Genomic DNA, 18,438 nt, shown 5'->3' on the forward strand with positions numbered 1-18,438 from the left:
GAGGCAAAGAACTACAGTATATACAAAATACGATAAGAAGCCAATGGATTCATTTTGGCTGGGAGCCTCATGCGGCTCGAGAGCCACCCCTGCAATATGACTAGGCAAAGTGGGCAGTAAATGATTGTCCCATTGGATTAAACCAGGGGTGGGCAAACTTTTCGATTAGACCTATAGTGCTGAAAATAGCATTTGAAGAACATACAGTATAGGAGTGTTAGTACATGTTAAATACAAATATTTGGAGACCATCTTCAAAATTTGAGTTGATGAGTGGTCTCTGAAAAAAAAAAGTAGAATTTGCTGGCCATCATGTGAGGATAAAAATGTCCTATTTTGAATTATTCCAGTGCTCCAAAAAGACACTGAAGAATGAGCCAGTGGAAAGCAACCACTAGTGTTGTGATCAAGACCATACTGTGTCAACCAATACAACAAAAATGTATTTTGATTACGCTGCCATTTAAGGTTCTAAATCATGATTGCATATTTGTATGCGAATACATCAATTTGCGAGAATGAATCAGACAAGCAATAAAACCTATGACGTGAGACATGGTTGCATTACAATCGAAAATAATGGGGTCGAGCATGCTTCTTATTTTTTGACAAAAGGCAGTAATTTTTCTGATAATTTTATTGTATATTTTTTTTCTCTCTCTCTGCCTCGTAAAACGTTGCTTGTGCTGTAGAATCTTTCTTGTTTAAAATAAAAATTAAAAATAAAATTACGGTAAAAACACATGGGAATTGTATTTTATTTACGTGATGAAAAGAAATAATTACATTCACAATATTTCTGGTATCCTATTAAAAGATGTTTGGTGTTTATTTAGCAGTTACTTACAAAAACAGTTAAACATTTTTTAGAAGAAGACTGAAGTCCGCGTTTAAAGTGAGCACATATGGGCATAGTATATGATTATTGTACCTTCAAGGACCTTCGTTGGAAATTTAGCATTAGCTACCGGCGAGTCTGAAGTGAAAGTTTTCGTATTTTCACGCTGGGAGACGCCAAAATGGAGCAAATCGTTTCGTCCGTTGCACGTAAGAATACGACATTCATCATCAGAAAATGCCAAACTTCGTTTGTACCACCCACACTTATTTTTCTTGACGAATTGCTTGCAAATCTCAATGCTACGTTGCTAAGGCTAAGTAGAAGCTACCAGATGAATTCAGTAACCAACTCAAACATTGACATTATTTGCTATATTTACAAAACCAACCATTCAACAGCGCTTACTGTAACTTACGAAAATATCTAATGATACTACCGAATGTGCACTGATTGAAATTAATCACCATTTTATCTGTAATATTTAGCATGAAATTAGCATAGCTATTCATTACAGGGAGCTACTGATCAGTGGTTTAACCCATGCTGCGTTTCAAATGCATTTTTTAGTTTACCATTTGTGAGTCTTTAGAACTGGTAAACAGTAACCAATTCCAGGTGAAGCTGGGTCGAGATTTTAGGGGTGATGAGTTTTTTGTGTGTTTAATTATATTGAATTTGAGTGTCCAATCAGCCTAACATGCATATGGCTTTGGAATGTGGGAGGCAATCGCAGCACCCAGAGAAAACCCACGAAGGGGAGAACATGCAAAGTCCACATAGGTGGACCGACCTGGATTTGAACCCAGGTCCGTTACTGTGAGGCAGACGCGGTAACCACTCACCCCACCAGACCGCCCTCATACTTTCTTTAAACACAAACAATTATTACACATCCTTTTGTTAAATTTAAATAGATATTTATTAAAAGTGCCTTAAAATAGGTAACATTCCTGGCTTTTTTTGTTCAGATGAGTGAGTGTAAGTCATAATTTTCAAGGGTGGGTTTGTGTAACCTCTTTAGTAGTATATTGTGATTTAGGGCTACATAAATAAATGTGACTTGGCGTTGCTTTCATGGGATAAATCTCAATTTACTTCTTACAAAACATACTATGGTGCTATTATACTTTGTTTATTGCCCTGTCCTTCATGTCAGTAGTCAGAAGTATATTGTAATGTAACCTCAGCTAAGTGATTCCATAGGAAAACATAGGCCCCGATAAGCACCGATTAATTTTTTTTGGACAAATTCATAAATTACTGCATGAATTTTAAAGCTTGATTTATGCACATATTCAGGGCTCACAGCTGATATGTCGGAGAATCACGAACAAAATATGAGTGAGCTGATTGACGTGATCTTCTCTGAAGTATCTGTTTTTCAAAATGACGAGAAAGTTGCCAGTCCACAGGTAGATTCAAACGTTTTTTTGTCTGTGACCTAGCATAATTTACATTCCAACTCTTCTGTGTGCAGCTTGAAGAATGTGCCATCCAGTTGTGGAACTGGGCTATGGTTAAGAATATGGAAGGCTCGTTCAGCCAAAGACAGAAAGCCAAAGGTATAAAAGCATACAATGACGAGTTGGATGATTGAATATTCTAAAAGTACTCCTCTTTTGAAGTGTGCAATTCCGCATACAACCTACTGTGGCGCTTTGAGTCTATTCATCCAACAGAGGGCACCATCCGCAATAAGATGACGGTAAGCATCTGAATCAAAACAAATGGGCAAAATATGATTGGTGTTTATTCCTTACAGATGGCCAGCACAACTGGAAGGTCCTGGCTGGACTGCAAAAATTATCAAATGGCTGATCATTTCCTTGAGCTGGCTGTCAAGGTGACAAAAGATAGTACTGTTTATCCCCATTTAACACGCAACTCTCAGGTCGAACTATGCTTGATACAGCTCTTAATGTTGTTCCACACACTTTTTAGAAGTTGTCTTCAACCTGTATTAGCCTAGAGACTATTTTTGGCGAAGAAAAAAAACTGGACATATATTTTAGGTCATATAGGCCACAATATTAATATTTTGTGTAAACTATTGCTGTAATATAGGGTATATAATTGTTATTTTATTTGACTATATGTTTTTTGTTTTTTATTTTGTCTAAAAATATAAATAATGGCGCCTCGTGTTGTAGAGATTCACTCGCCTGGCTTAGGTGCAGGCAGGTGCAGAACCCTATGATTGTGAGTGCAGATAGTTGTTTGTCTCTCTGTGTGCCCTACTACTGACTGGTGAATGAATAAATATAAATAACTAAAATTATGAATGAAATAAAAAAAAACTTTATATACAATTAAATAGCTGAAGAATAGGATTTGAACAATTATTAGGATAACAAAAGGAATCAATTATCAATTCACTGTAATTGAACAGTCGATTACATTGGTGCCATATGTTCCTTAATAATTTTAATGGCCTCCAGGCCTTGGAAACTCTGTACGACATGCTGGCATCCAGAGGACAAAGCATGGCCGACAAGGAATCGGCCAAATTGGAAGTGGACACAGAGATGCTCCAGATCCTCACCTTTCAAGCAGAATCGGTAAGCTGCGCCAGTGTTACGACAGATGTCCGAGACAACTAAAACGTCAAGTGAAAAACAATTAGAAAGGGGACCAATGATTTTTACTTTTGATTGTAAAAAAAAAAGCATGGCTACGTTGAAATTTGCTCACTCCAATTTTCTAATCCTGTCTTTTTCGCAGGCCATTCTTCAAGGGAATCATCAAGAAGCTTTTGTCCATATTCAACGTGGCAGAGATATGCTACAACGCCTACCAACACAAGTAATCTTCTATCAATGTCACAAAAATGTATAATTTCTAGGAAAAAAAATCACACTACACCTAAAATAAGATAGGCTTTAAATAGCAGGCATTATTAACAAAAATACCCCAATTTACTCCACTAAACACCGGAAAATTAGTGTTGCCCTAACCTAAGAGTGCCCCAATTTACAAACGGTTAATTTCTTGGTTCAACTAATATTTTGCTTTGAATTCATGTTGAGCGACCCTGCGAATGAGTGGTTAGCATGTTGGCCTCACAGTTCTGGGGAGCTGGGTTCGATCCCAGGTCGGGCCTCTTGTGTGGAGTTTACATGTTCTCCCTGAGCTTACATGGCTTTTCTCCAGGTATTCCCGTTTCTTCCCACATTCCAATTCCCTTATGCCTGAAATCAGCTGGGATAGGCTCCAACAATCCCTGCGAGCTTTGCGAGGATAAGTGGTTCAGAAAATGAATGACTTTCAGTTCAGGTCGACTTATACTATAAAATAACACCATTTACCCTTTATAGACCCAAACATTAAACAATTCACTGAAAATTAAAATTCTAAGCCTTTATTAATCTCCCAGAACAAAAAGAATTTCAAATACAATTTGTGATAAATCTGGTATCCTCATATAGGCCACAATATTAACAGGTCTAAATTATAACTATAACACTGTATTTAGGGCAGCTCGGCGGCTGAGTGGTTAGCGCGTCAGCCTCACATTGGATTCGAATCCAGGTCAGTCCACCAATGTGGAGTTTGCATATTCTGTGTGAGTTCCCCCCACTTACTCTGGTTTCTTCCAACATTCTAAAAACATTCCTGGAAAACTGGTCGAACACTCTAAATTGCTCCTAGTTATGAGTGTAAGCATGGCTGGTTTCTGTCTTCTCGTGCCCTGCGATTGGTTGGCCGCCAATCCCCAGGACACTTCTGAGGATAAAGTTGTTGAATGAATGAACAATATATTCATTTATGTTTAGCATTTAATTTTATTACTATTTCTGATTGTTTATATTTTATTTCATTTTATTTTAAGGAATAATATAAATAATTACAATTCGCCTATGAATTTGTCTCATAATTATCATACAGACATTTTTATTAGGCAGCTTTGTCATAATGGCTTAATGTTTAAAAACGGTTTCATTTTAAATATAAAGGCAAATAGTATTAATGGATTTAATTAAATCATTAAGCTTTTATAAGGCACTATTGGACGCCACTGAAAGTCTTGAGTCTTAGGCTGTCTTAGACACTAAGACATCCAATTAGTTTTAACTGGAAGGGACTGGTAGTGAATGATCCTCTTTAGAAAATAGTCAGAATAACTAGATACAATCAATAAAATGGTTTATTCTAATGAGAAAGTTATTTGATTTTAATAATAAAAAAAATGTACATGTAACTGTTAGCCTGGCCCAGTTTAAATGGTTTAAGGGTGTATCACCAATAACAGCAGTTAAGGAGTTCTAATCATACACTGCTTTTTTCCCCCACTATCGCAGATAACATTCCTTTCCCTGAAATGCTACAATTTCGGAATAGGCACCTACCTTGAGAAGGAATTTGAAAACAGCGCCTTCTGGTTACGGTACTCTATAATAAAGTAATATCAGTAGTTGAAGATGCACTAAGTGAAAATGTTTTTCAGGCAGAGCTATAACATCGGGAAGATAAATATGAATTGTACATCAAACTCCAAGATCCTGGTAAGATGACATGAACATTATTAAAAAAAAAGTGGACACATTTTAGATAAAAAATTATTTTGTTATTTTTAACTTGAGGACACCCCGGCGAACTGTGTAGCGTGTCACTCTCACAGTTGTGAGATCAAGGGTTCCATACCAGGTTCAGACCTTCCTGTGAAGTTTGCATCTTCTATGTGGGCTTGTGTGGGTTTTCTCTGGGTTCTCCGGTTTCCTCCTACATCTTAAAAACATTCATGAAGGCTTGTTGAACACTCTAAATTTCCCCTAGCTATGAGTGTGGATGTTAATGGCTGTCCATCTCATTTGCCCTGCTATTGCCTTCTATGTCCATTTTGATTCTTTTTTTCCCCAAAGTGATATAGAACAATTATCATCTTAAAGTGTAGTCTCGAATTAATCAGGATCAAATCAAATTATGACCTGTAAATCGTGATCGCGACAGATTCTACTCTGTGTGAGAGAATAAACTGGTTTTGACTGTCTTCTTTAAGGCAAGGACTTTACGTTGTCTTGCCACTGTTTATTTCGAGTGGGATGTTCAGAAGTTTTACAACGAGGCCCTTGTTGCTGTTGACATGGCCAATCAGGTGAGAGAATATAAGAACAAAGAAAAGAGTTGGGGAAAAACAATATCAACAGAAGTCTACCAATTTTGTCAGGAATGTGCAACTGCATTTGGACTCTTTTTGAAGATTAGAATACTCCTAGGAGGTAGGGTTTCTGATGAAAGCATCAGAGCAGGTAAGTTTGTAGATTACATTGTGATTTTTCTGAAATGTTATGCTTTCTATAATAAAAAAAAAACAGCAACATTTTGTCAGGTTTAGATGAGATGCTGAGATCTTCAGAGGTTCACCTGAAAGATTGCTTGTGGACAGTCAAGCTTCTCGAGTCTGAAAACAGGTAAACACATTCAAGAATAAAAAGTCACTTTGGAATGAAGTGGAATAACATGGGTATTTCCGTACATTCTCCCAGAGGAGTGCCGGCATTGGAGCTTTTAAGGCGGGCAATTCACCAATATGAGTCATCGCCTGACCTGGGAAACGCTCTAGTGCTCCTCGTCAGGCTCCTGCTGCAATCGGGCAAGGAGCCACTTGCCAAGCAGAAGATAGAGGACGTCATCACTGGTGCTGCACATCTTCAGGCTGACTTTTTTAAGGGTCTCCTAAAAATCGAACTATTGTTTTGACTTGCAGTACACTACTCGGGTGCACAGCTGGCATCACACGATCTTAAAAGCCTTCACGCTATGTTGTGGGATAAAGCGTCTAAATACTTTGAGGTAGGCTTCAGCGATTTTATGATATCCTGAAGATCGTAGATTGAGAAAAATAAGTTGTAAATAAAGTATTTAATCGATCAAACATGGTAAAAATGCCGCGCGATTACCGAGATAGCTAACAAACAGGCCTAAACTGTTAGCAGATTAAAGAAAATGGAAACTTTTGCTCTACATTGTTTTCAAAAACCTGTTAACTTAAAAGCTGATTTACAACATAAGGTTCTATTTACATGTTAACAGAAATTATCATTCGAAAAGGTATATGTGATCATTTTCCCAGGCAAAAAACTACTTGGAAGCGCTGCAGTGGTACAATTATTCTCTGAGGTTCTTCATGACTGGAGAGATGGACTCAGATCTGGCTAAGCTACAGAGGAACAGAGCTTCCTGCTTCATGCGCCTGAAACAGCTTGAAAATGTAGCAAGTCCCAATGGCCCGCATGAATACCACTGTATTTTGCACTTTTCCTACATAGGAATTCACCTCACTTTGTCAGGCAAAAGAAGCCATTAAGGACGCAGAGCTTTGTGAGCCGGACAGCATGTATACACAGTTCAGTATTTACTGCATTGCGCTGGAAGAGAACAATATAGAGAGAGGTGTCTTCATTTTGTAATACCGTCACATGCTACTACTGTTCATTAAACTTGAAATGTTTTTGAATTAGTTGCAGAGGTGGCGAACAAGATGGCACTTCTCGGTGAGGACCTCCAAGCCAGTGCATCTGAAACTGGCACGTCCAACATTCTCTGCTTGACTGCTCAGATGGCTTTGGAGGTATACAGGATTTTTTAAGGGGGCTCAATCTGGTTGATGAAGGCGAGTGGGGATGGATGACTAAAAAAATTATGAATTCATTCATTTCTCTTACCGCTTATTCTACAAGGGTTGGGGTGGAGCCTATCAATGCCATCTATGGGGTATTGCCCAACCTTTTTTTTAGCTGCAGCCCACTTTGTATTGAAAAAATGTCAAGACACATCACTATGTGAAAATCTCATTTAAAACTATGACACTTATATCAATAATATCAACTTGTTCTGATCAAAGTTTTGTCACCAGGAGTCAACTAGTAATTCTAATTTTTCACACAACCTAATTTCGCCAAGAGGTGATGTCTGCTGAAACCGAACATCTTCTGGGTCACTAGATGTAAAAATAAGTAATGGAATGTTTTCAATTTATTTTTTTAATTTGTACTTTTTCGCCCAATATTATTTAAATCCTAAAATAATTTGAAAAGCAATGTTGTGCTCACACAGACTTTATGTCGCCAAAAGTTGATACCCATGAAACCAAACAACCTAAGCTTAGTTGCTAGTCACCCAGAGGGTACACAGAAAGACAATTAACCATCCACACCACCAGCGGAATTGAACCCACACCTGCCCACTCTAAAGTCCGGCGAGAGAACCTCTACACCACAAATTAAATTAATTATTAATTAATTTAATTAATCAGACATTGGCATTGTCGTCATCATTGACTTGACAAAAAGCCTAGTAGTCATCATACCCTCAGCTGCGTTTGACGAAATTGTATAGTGCTTCTTCAGTAGTCAGCCATCCCAGGAAAGACCCCTTAACTGACATATTCAGACTTGTTTGCACTTCGCCATGATGGAAACATAGCATCACATCTTGAGCGCTATCAATCCGGCGACTGCAAGTTCCCTCACCGATGTCAACAAGAATGAAATGGATCACTTACCTCTCACTGTCTTCTTACTTACCCTCCCTTAGTTCGCCTGTAGAAGGCAGATCCACGCCAAAAATTGTGGGTAATGGATCGGGCGTTTGTCAAAAAGAAACTAAGAAGCGGGGCTCGGAGTGGTTGTTGTCGTAGCTTAGCCGCAATGGCCGCCCGGCATCCGCTCTTTTGCTTCCTTTCTCTTCGCCGTCTATGGCGTACTTTGGGTGGGCTGGATATCCACGGAGATCCCGGAGGTCTCCGGATGTTCTCAGGGATATCGAAGGTCAGTTTGTAGTATGTCGTGAAATTGGGTATCTTGCCTTTCAACGAACGAACTGGAGAGCAATGAGCCGCTGCGCCCGAGCGCGCCGCCATCTTGAACGTCTCCGCAAGGTGGCACAAGGTGGCAATTATGGTTAAAGTAAAGTAAAAAACAAGAAAATGTCTTAAATCTTTTAACATTAAAACTTTTTTACTCCCAATATGACTTCAATCGCCTAACATTACGCAATTAGCAGTTTTGTTCTCACACAGACTGGACATCAAGTTGAAAGCCAATGAAGCCAAACAATGTCTAGTTCACGTTACCAATAAATAAGCCAAAAATACTTTTGATCTCATAATATTACCATTTGAATCTTGTAATGGTACAATCTATGATTGAATGTTGTCATATTTTGATTTTAACCTCAGAATAGTTAATTTTCAATCTCCTGACAAAGATTTTGTTCTCAGAATATTTCAACATGTAACTTCATATATAAGTTGATGCATTACACCTGACCATTGCTCACAGCACACGTGTGCCATGGTACATTGGTTGAAAAACACTTATCTATGGATCAGATGAGGGGCACCCAGAATAGCCAATTGGGACAAAATATTCAAAAATCTGGTTGCAAAAAATGCGTTTGCAGAAAATGCTTGGTGCTTTTAAAAAAAGTGTCTTGCATTATACTTCTTGTGACAGAACAAACAGCAGGACATTGCTACCAAGTTGCTGCAAAGTTTGTGTGATGCCAGCAAAGATGAAGCTTTGGTTCTCAATGCTCTCAGGTTAGTCAGAATTTTCAAAAACCCACTCAACACGTATTGTGTGCACACTGGAGAAATCAGTAGAGATTTTCTGGTGCAAAATATATCTCTAAAGTACAGTCAGAATAGGAAGGCAGGTAATGTCAGACTATTTGATCTTTTTATAGGTGTCTGGTCCGACTTGTACTCAGCGACGGAGTAAATACAAGTGATGAGAAAAGGTACACGTTGTACATTTTGACAACCTACTTAGTCATTATTCAGATTGAGGTCAATCCACACTATTTTCTGACATTTAGAATGACCTGTTTACAATTGTACAGAATGGTGAATAAATTGGCATATTACTTTGTACAGCAACATTATCACATACAGAGAACATTATTATTCTGTCATTTATACATTCCGCCCGAATCACAGAAACTTGGACTTTTTGGTTAAATATCACTATCCTGTTACTTTTGTGCATCAATAAAATACTTGGTGTTAAAAATGTTTAACTGCACTAATGAAATATTGACTTTCCTTCTACTTTCTATACACAAAAAAGCAAGATTCCTTGCCAAAGTAGCATGTGCAGATGAATATTTCAGTTTCACTAGAAAACTTGCACAGCCGAATGGTACAGAAGGCTGAGTGGCGGCACACCTTGTTTATGTCTTTCAAAAGGAAACTTGAGTTTGATTTATTTAACCAAGGGGCAATACATATTAGTGAAAATCTTCATGTTAATGAAGATATTCATTCATTTTCTAAACCGCTTTATCCTAACAAGGGTCACATGGGGTGCTGGAGCCTATCCCAGCTGACTTTCGGGCACGAGGCGGTGGACACCTTGAATCGGTGGCTAGCCAAACGCAAGGCACAAGTGACTACCATTCATGCTCACAATCTCATGCATGTCTTGGAATGTGAGAGGAAACTGGAGTAACTGGAGGAAAGCCGTATGGGCCTGGGGAGCACATACAAAGTCCACACAGGTGGAGGGACCTGGATTTGAACCTAGGACCCCAGTAATGCGAGGCAGACGCAATAACCACTCAGCCGCCGGGCCACCCTTTCAAACAACATATATATGTAAATATGTAAGCTCATAGCCGAAGTTCTTGCAGGTTGAAGATAAATGAAGGAACACACACATGCACAAGTAGCACAGTATTAGGCAGCATTGTTATCACAAATTTGTTCATCTAACAGCCAGGCTTCAAGACGATTGGCAAAGACCTTGAGAGATGAGAGTTCACGTATGGTAAATGGTATTGAGATCCAGGAATGTGAGGCATGAACAGAAAAGATTCTTTGGCTAAATGAACTCTTTCTGAAGGGAACTACATAGTCACCTCTAGAACCGGCCCTTATTGATCTATTGGAATGTTTTATTAAAAATTATTGAAGTGCAGGAGGAGCTCTGTGATGGTAGATTTTGTAAACTAAGGTAGCATCAGAGGTGGCCCGGCTGAGTGGTGAGATAAAGCGGTTCAGAAAATAAAAGAACGAAAGCTGGCATCGGCATATTTAACAGTATTGTCCCAATTCAAGTATTAGTGATTTTGTTTGGTGATGGAGCATTTTTGGTTTTCTATCCAATACTTTCAGAGCTTGCTTTTTAATGGTTTTAATACCCTTTTGTGTTGTCTTGCTGGTCGATGACCAACTTATATGTGATCATTGTGTCAAAATATACTTTTGCTGACTCAGCATTTTGTTTCTAATGAACCTAAAATTGGAAAAATTTAATTTAATTATATTCAGTGTTTGTATCTTCCGTTCAAATGCAAGTTATGGGTCAATGATTCCTACATAGGTATTTAAATTCTTGGATTACCTCGATTGTTTTACCTTGGACACAACATTGGGGTCACTCACTGTCAGTTGTCACTCTTTTTGAGAAGTAGATAAACTGTCTAAGATATGTTTAAACGCAGTTGGGATTTTTGAAGCCAGTGATATACGGTTGTCATTGCATGTCAGTTCTTGTGCAGCATGTTTTTTGTCTTTTGTGTGGACAAAGGCAGCATCATCGTCATACATTTGGAAGGTGACAGTCAAAGGACAACAGCTTGGCAGATCATTTATGAAAAAACTGAAGAGCAGTGGACTCGTACTGACAGCTGCGGTTTCCCAAGACTGTTATTCCGTGAAGTAGATTTTGTGTCCAGATGCACTGTGATGTACTTACAGATGTCTATGATTCAATCCAATTTATCGTGTTTGGTGAGAAATTAAAACTAGACAGCTTAGTGAGCAGTATCTGGTGGTTTGATGGTGTCAAGTGTCTTTTTGATGTCAATGAAAACTACCCATGTTGCAGCCTATATCTAGTTTTTATTTTATGTTTTCTAGAAAGTAGAATGATGTTTTCTAAAGCCAGATTGCAGCCAGTTCAGGGTGTATGTCCGGACTGCTGTTAATGTCATCCACAATTTCCTCCGCTGCTATTTTTTTCCAAGACTTAGGAGACGGCTGGAACGATGCTTATAGGCTGTAGTTGTTGTTTATTTTGGGGTTCTCTGATTTAAGGACGGGTGTTATGACTGAGCACTTCCAGGGTTCAATGAAGATTATAGATTTGTTTACATTAATCCTTAATGGTGCTATGAGAAATTCTTTGTGGTATTTCAGAAATGATACATCCATGTAACACACAAAAATGCATTGCAATTCAGTGCAAAGACAAAAAGCTGGGACCTATCTGTTTGTTCACGTATCGACCATCAAATGTTGCCATTATTCTTTCAACTTTATCACAGACATGGCTAAAATGAGGTAAAAAAAATACCCTAACAACATTTCCTTCTGACACTTTACAGTAACGAGAGTCTGGATGCAATGTTGCCTTATTTAAAAATGGGTACGTACACAGTTATTTTGACGCTTTAAGGCAGGCTAAATTCTTTTGCCTGCCATCACCGCAGCCCTGGAGAAGCTTTCTCAGCAGCGAAGCTTGACAGCGGAGCAGCGCACCGAGGAAGCCGACTGGTTCAGAAAAATTGGTAGCAAAAGACTCTTTGTGGTACGTAAAATTTGCTCTGAATAATTCACATTTTCTTTGTATCTTTTGATCGCAGCATGGAATTCAGCGTTGCAATGTGAGAGTAAGCCTGAAAAAATGCGGGATTTCTTTGTTCTCTCATATCAGGTATGTGTACTTTCAGGTCAACTCAATGTCCCCGCGTGACTCTATCGAGACCAAATAGTTCTGACGCTTTGTTTTCGGGAAGCTTTCGCAGAACTGTCGCCCCGATTGCGCCATCCTCTCGGCACAAAAGACGTGCCTGCTTATGGCTGTGGCCGCTGCTCTCCAGTTTTGCAGGGACTCTCCTCATGGCGACCGGGTTTGTGTGCCAAAAAAAATCCTCAAATGTCTTCATCTACTGATGTGTTTAAATGTACCTTTCAGAAACATGATCTCTGCCAAGTTCTAGATCACATTGTGTTATGTGCGGAGTTGTGTAAAACATTGAAAGGGACAGGTAAAATCTATTGGAATTGGAACTGGAAGTCGAGTTCAAGGTCAATAAAGCTATTGTGCATTTCAGCAAGCTCATTTAATGACACCACGGACACGCTGCTGTTGCTCTACGAATTTGAGGCACGCATCAAGCTTAACGATCCAAGTGTGGCAAGCTTGCTGGACTCTGTTCTTGAGCGGGATGATGTGGAGGTCAAAGTACTGGAAACCATTGCTGGTAGAGTAGATGTTTTTTTTTCCCCGTATGTGGCCACTTTTGACTAAGGATTCACGTGAATGTATTAAACCGTTTTGATTTTGCATGTTCAGTTCGGGTCACTTAACGCACATTTGTTTGGCCTCAGTACTTTGAATAAGTATTGTTTATATATTGCCACTGCGAGCTTTTCGCAGAAAATGTGAATACATATGTTAATCTCTGGCAAAACTCTTAAAACTTGGATAATTACATTTGTTTACAGTTTGCATAATTATTTATATTAAGATTTTATGATTTTTACAATATATTTTTTTAAATTTTCATTAGTGTTATTTGAAATATTACCCAAAAGGTTCAGTTCAATTACATAGAAACTGTTGATTACATTTTTTTTAAAATATGAAAGTATTTCATTTGAAAAAACAAACCGAAATTACTTTTAGCATACCTTTACACCTTGGCCAGTTGGACTGGACATGACTTCCTTTTATGAGCATCCTCAAAGGAATAGGTGCATGCAACTTTCATAGCAATCATTGGATTGATGCGAACCACCCAGTCAAACTGGATAGGACGTGTTTCACCGTCATCAGCTGTAGAACGTTATTACTCAATGCCTGCTTTTAAAATTGAAATGCTATCTATAACAGTCAATGATAATGAAAGGGGTTTAAGGGCTACTAACAACATAATAATCCTGAGTTATATTGGGAAAAAAACTATAAATTTATGCTATTTATAGTTACACTAGTGATCGTTCCACTGAATTAAGTACTAGTTGCCTTTTTCAGATTTACATGAAATTTGTTGTTTAATAAAATTGCTTTTAATTATGTTAGTTTCACCCAAAAAGATGATATACTACCTGGCTTTTTTTTGCAAGTTTGCAGTGTCTTTAGCTAATTTTGTTTTGTTTAATATCTTGCACCTTATGTCATGTAGACATGCTTCAAATTGATTGGATGCCTTTCACTGTTTTGCAATTTTTTGGTATGATTTCAGCACTAGCTACAGAGCCTCCTGTGTATTTCCCATTGCTGAGCAAGAAAGCCCTGAGGGTGGCTTTGTCGCTCCACAGGAAACAACCTCAAGCAGATTCAGCGCAATTCAGGCACAGTTGCAGTGCATCGTCCTCGGAGTCGACAAACATCTTTGATTGGTTGTAATTTTCTCAGCAGGTGCATTCACCAACTCATCAAACTCACCCTCCCCAGCGGTGCATCCAATATGGACACCCACTTGCTGCTTGAGGTGCAAGACTATTACGAAGAGGCGCGGGCCCTCATCGCTACCGCGGTGAGTCACTATTTTAGACAAATAGTTAAGAGTCCTGCTTTGAAAAGAAATTTAATTTCAATGCACCAAATGATTCATTGACGACAAAGATATATTAACACTTGTAAAATTGGAGTACACAAAGGCGCTGCATGTAAAGCTAAGAAAAAACAATCATCATCTCCCACATAAGGTTGGCCGTGCACTTAGTATGCTGCATTTCCAGATTTTGATGTATTGCTACTCCCGACTCATTCAGCGCATTCTCCAGGTCCGAATTGCTGCACAGAAACATATTCGATGTTTATGTCGGTCGCTCTGTTACTACATAGATGTTTTATTGATCTTCTACAAGCCTCCAGATGCTTTAAAATTGGCTCTCATACTACATTTTCGCCGAGACAAGAACACCATTTTCAATCTCGCCCTTCTCCATGAAATTTAAAAAAAGTCATTATGATAATACAGTGTTCCCCAGCTACTTCGCGGTTCAGCTACCGGGGACTCAGAGCTTTGCGGATTTTTTTTTGGAAAAAAAATACAAATATTACATTGAAACAACATATTTTACAGTTTTTTTTGTTGTAACATGAATTTCACACTCTCTACCCGTATGCTATATGGTGTACTGTATACAGGGGTGAATTGTTTTTTTTTTGAATTATTAAAAAAAAAAACATTTTTTTAAATTAAATTCAAATTACGCATTTTTGAAGGGGAATCTCTACTTCGCGGAAATTCACTTATCGCGGGTGGTCACGATCCCCATTAACCGCGATAACCGAGGGAACACTGTACTAAAATAAAAGCATTCCCCCTGTCCCTGAGTGATTAGACATTGATGTGCTCTCATAGTGAAATGAATACTAAACAAGTAGCTGAATTAGGTAACGGATGCTTCCTTTTCTACAAATGGAAAGACTGAAAGAGGCATCAAACTATTTTGAGTCACCACTGGAAGGAACCCCCGAGAATTCTATTACCATCTGGCACTTTCCCATAGACAAACGGCCTTCCGGAGACACAAATCCTGTGGCTGCTGACCTGTGCTTGGAACACAGGAGTGGAGCTCTTCTGCCTGAAGCGCTACCAGGAAGCCGAAAAGTGGTGTGGACAAGCCATGAGCTTCTTGCGTCACTTAGGGCCCTTGAAAGACGGTTATAAAACACAAGTAAGGAGAAAGTCAATCTGTTTCATCAGAGATTAAATATGTATCCTAAAACTGTTTTTTTTTTGCATTGTAAGTCAGTTGCAAAAATTACAGTGTTCCCTCGCTACTTCGCGGTTCAGCTACCGCCGACTCAGAGCTTCGCAGATTTTTGGGGGATTTAAAAAAAAAATACAAATATTACATTGAGACAACATATTTTACAGTGGTTTTGTTATAACATGAATTGCACTCTCTCTCTACCCGTATTCTATATGATCTACTGTATACAGGGGGGTAAAAAAATGGAAGTAAATTCAAATTAACCATTTTTGATGGGGAATCCCTACTTCGCGGGAATTCACTTATCGCGGGTGGTCCCGGTCCCCATTAACCGCGATGACCGAGGGAACACTGAAATCCACAAATCGCAAAAAAAAACAACTATTTGCAACATCATGGCAATGACTTGAATTTTTTGCAATTAGATATTTAGAACAGAATTTTTATCCATACAAAATTGCCCCTAGGTATGGGTGCGAGTGCGAATGGTTATTTGTCTGCTTTTACCCTGCGATTGGCTGGCCGATACACGCTGTCCCCCGCCTCTAGCCCGAAATCAGCTGAGATAGGCTCCAGCACCCACCGCAACCCGAGTGAGAATAAAGCAGTTCAGGAAATGAAAGAATGAATGAGTGAGTGAAAAAAAAATATCTATATACATACGTATACATACAATTTCATTCGCACCAATAATTTTAAATAAAAAAAACTGATGAAGAAACCATGGTCAAAAGAGAGTTGTTTTGTGGGAGTAAGTAAAGCAGAAATTACATAAATATGGTTACAATAAAATAATGGATACCGAAAATGCTTTTACCTTTTGTGGGATTTCGAAACTTCCATCCTGTTTTTGTATTTTGGACGGACATTTGCATATCAAACAGTTTCGGAAACTGAAAATTTTGCAATTAGAGGCATTTGCAAGTAGAGGTATGACTGTATAGATATAGTTCAATGATATGGGTTGAGTGGATTCCTTTCAAATTTCTTTGCAGGTGACTCTTTGCCCCAATTTCAATGCTGAATTAAGTATTAGAAATGCATTTTAAATCTCAAAAAAAGCATAGCTTTACTTCCTTAAAGACCAGTTATGAGTCATTTCTATTTTGTAGTGGAGCATTTTGTATTTTTCATTGTTTCACCAAATTTCCATTTCCTTGTACAGATGTCTGGTCTTTATAGTGAAATCCTGAAATGTCTGGAAGAAGAAAAGAATGCCACCTCTTTCAATGAAGTGTAAACATTTATATTTGTCGTTCACTCTTCAACATCCTCTCTCCTCTGTCAGTGATTGGCAACAATTTGTGATTCAAAGCTTTAAAAAAAGGTCAAAAGTAATTCCATGCAGTCGTCATTTACAAACTTGTGCTGTTATGTCCCCAAAGTTTTGTAATCAATATGCTTATGTTAATAAGAAAAAAATTGTCTTATCACCTATTGGTTTATTTTTGTATGCCCTATGTTTAATGTCGATAGATGCCAGTTCAAAGCGTGCAAAAAAAATAAAGATTTGATTAAAAAAATCTGAATTGTATTTTAACGAGCACTTATTGGCCAATGGCTGTAAAATTGCAGTAAAAATGAATATGTTGATTATTGTCATCAATGCGAGTAGTGAAAAACTCACAATTGAAAAAACAAAACTCCTTTAGAATTTAATTGGGTAGAATTTTTTTGTTATTTCATTTTTTAACCATTTAATTAATAAATACATTTTAACATAAAAAGATATCCTAAACCACAGGGGGTCCTAGGACACTAGAGCCAAGTTTGAAATCATTCTGCTTTTCTTTGTAAAATAAGATAAAATAAAATAAAATGTGTGGAGGTGGGGTGGGGTTAGGGGGGGGGGCACAGTAATTATTAAATCGATAACGATTGTTGTTTCGTTCGATCATTGGCAGCACCTAAAATTGGATTGGAATTTTATCGCTGTCAATTAGTTAGGCCCCATTAATTAGACATGATTGCTTAATACTAGCTTTCCAAGTTGAACTGGATTTGATGTCCATCATTGTCAATGGAGATGAATGAGTTAACGGCCTGAGGCAACAAAATGTTCATTGAACATCTTCCTTATCGTGTATTCTCCGCTCAGTGTTGATGTAACCGATCCCAGTTAACTTTGAGGGAAAGGCAGACTGCACCATAGACTGGTCACCAGTCAGCCATAGGACACAATCATGCCACCATCAGTGGTAATCGAGGCTGTGCATCTTTGCACTGAAGTCAAACGAGTGAACCACTACACTAGGGGTTGGGAACCATTTTAACAGTCAGAATCATATCCTATTCTTAAATGTTAGTATGTGAGAGCCATACTCAGAGTTTAAAAGTCAAAATAAATGAAAAGGTACTTTTTTTTGGTCAATACAGTACAAAAAGTCTGAATCATTTTAACAATGTTGATACACTGTTGCTGAACAATGAGAGTATGTATTCACAATGAAGTCTAATGTAAATTATATACTATATGTACTTACTTTAGTGTACACTGCTGAACATATTAAATTTTTCTACATTTTTGTTTAATATATCCAGGTGTTGACTCTTGGAATAAAAAAATACACTGAACACCACTGTAATATTAACCCACAAAAGCAATTTTGCCCCCCTCGTGACGTAGATTTACTCTCCAGACAAAGATGCGGGCAGGCGTGGGTTTGATTCTCGCTTGTATCTCAAGGTATTACTGTATATGTATGAATGATTATAAGCACAGATGGTTGTTTGTCTCTCTGTGTGCCCTACAGCTGATTGGTGACCAGTATATGGTGTTCCTTTTGCCCGAGGTCAGCTGGGTTAGCTCCAGCGACCCCGGCAACCCTTGAGGGTACACAGTATGTAGTATTTACGAAATATGGGTTGAGTGGATTTCTTAAAATCTTTTTGACTTGCAACCCTTTCAAAGATGCGTGGTATG

General features: G+C 38.3%; 1 protein-coding gene across 1 annotated transcript; it reads left to right on the plus strand.

Annotated features, from left to right (window-relative positions):
* Nucleotides 1-796: 796 nt before the first annotated feature.
* Nucleotides 797-17,036, plus strand: tex11 (testis expressed 11). Its single transcript, XM_077733563.1, has 29 exons — nucleotides 797-1,047; nucleotides 2,141-2,253; nucleotides 2,319-2,403; nucleotides 2,467-2,546; nucleotides 2,604-2,684; nucleotides 3,280-3,399; nucleotides 3,563-3,643; nucleotides 5,140-5,225; nucleotides 5,286-5,343; nucleotides 5,838-5,933; nucleotides 6,006-6,087; nucleotides 6,168-6,249; nucleotides 6,325-6,476; nucleotides 6,546-6,631; nucleotides 6,912-7,049; nucleotides 7,129-7,231; nucleotides 7,300-7,409; nucleotides 9,295-9,380; nucleotides 9,527-9,580; nucleotides 12,170-12,210; nucleotides 12,275-12,352; nucleotides 12,428-12,498; nucleotides 12,581-12,694; nucleotides 12,760-12,832; nucleotides 12,899-13,048; nucleotides 14,033-14,141; nucleotides 14,209-14,326; nucleotides 15,309-15,476; nucleotides 16,681-17,036. Exons 1-29 carry the CDS (start codon nucleotides 1,020-1,022, stop codon nucleotides 16,753-16,755), a joined length of 2,718 nt encoding a protein of 905 aa, XP_077589689.1. The 5' UTR covers nucleotides 797-1,019; the 3' UTR covers nucleotides 16,756-17,036.
* Nucleotides 17,037-18,438: the final 1,402 nt, after the last annotated feature.

This window comes from Stigmatopora nigra, chromosome 14 (genome assembly GCF_051989575.1).
Source record: "Stigmatopora nigra isolate UIUO_SnigA chromosome 14, RoL_Snig_1.1, whole genome shotgun sequence".
Classification (NCBI taxonomy): domain Eukaryota; kingdom Metazoa; phylum Chordata; class Actinopteri; order Syngnathiformes; family Syngnathidae; genus Stigmatopora; species Stigmatopora nigra.

Coding starts and splice junctions, on each gene's coding strand:
- tex11 (XM_077733563.1), top strand. CDS start 1,020: ATGGAGCAAATCGTTTCGTCCGTTGCAC. Junction 5,934..6,005: donor CTGTTGACATGGCCAATCAG/GTGAGAGAATAT, acceptor CAATTTTGTCAG/GAATGTGCAACTGCATTTGG. Junction 14,327..15,308: donor GGGCCCTCATCGCTACCGCG/GTGAGTCACTAT, acceptor ACTTTCCCATAG/ACAAACGGCCTTCCGGAGAC.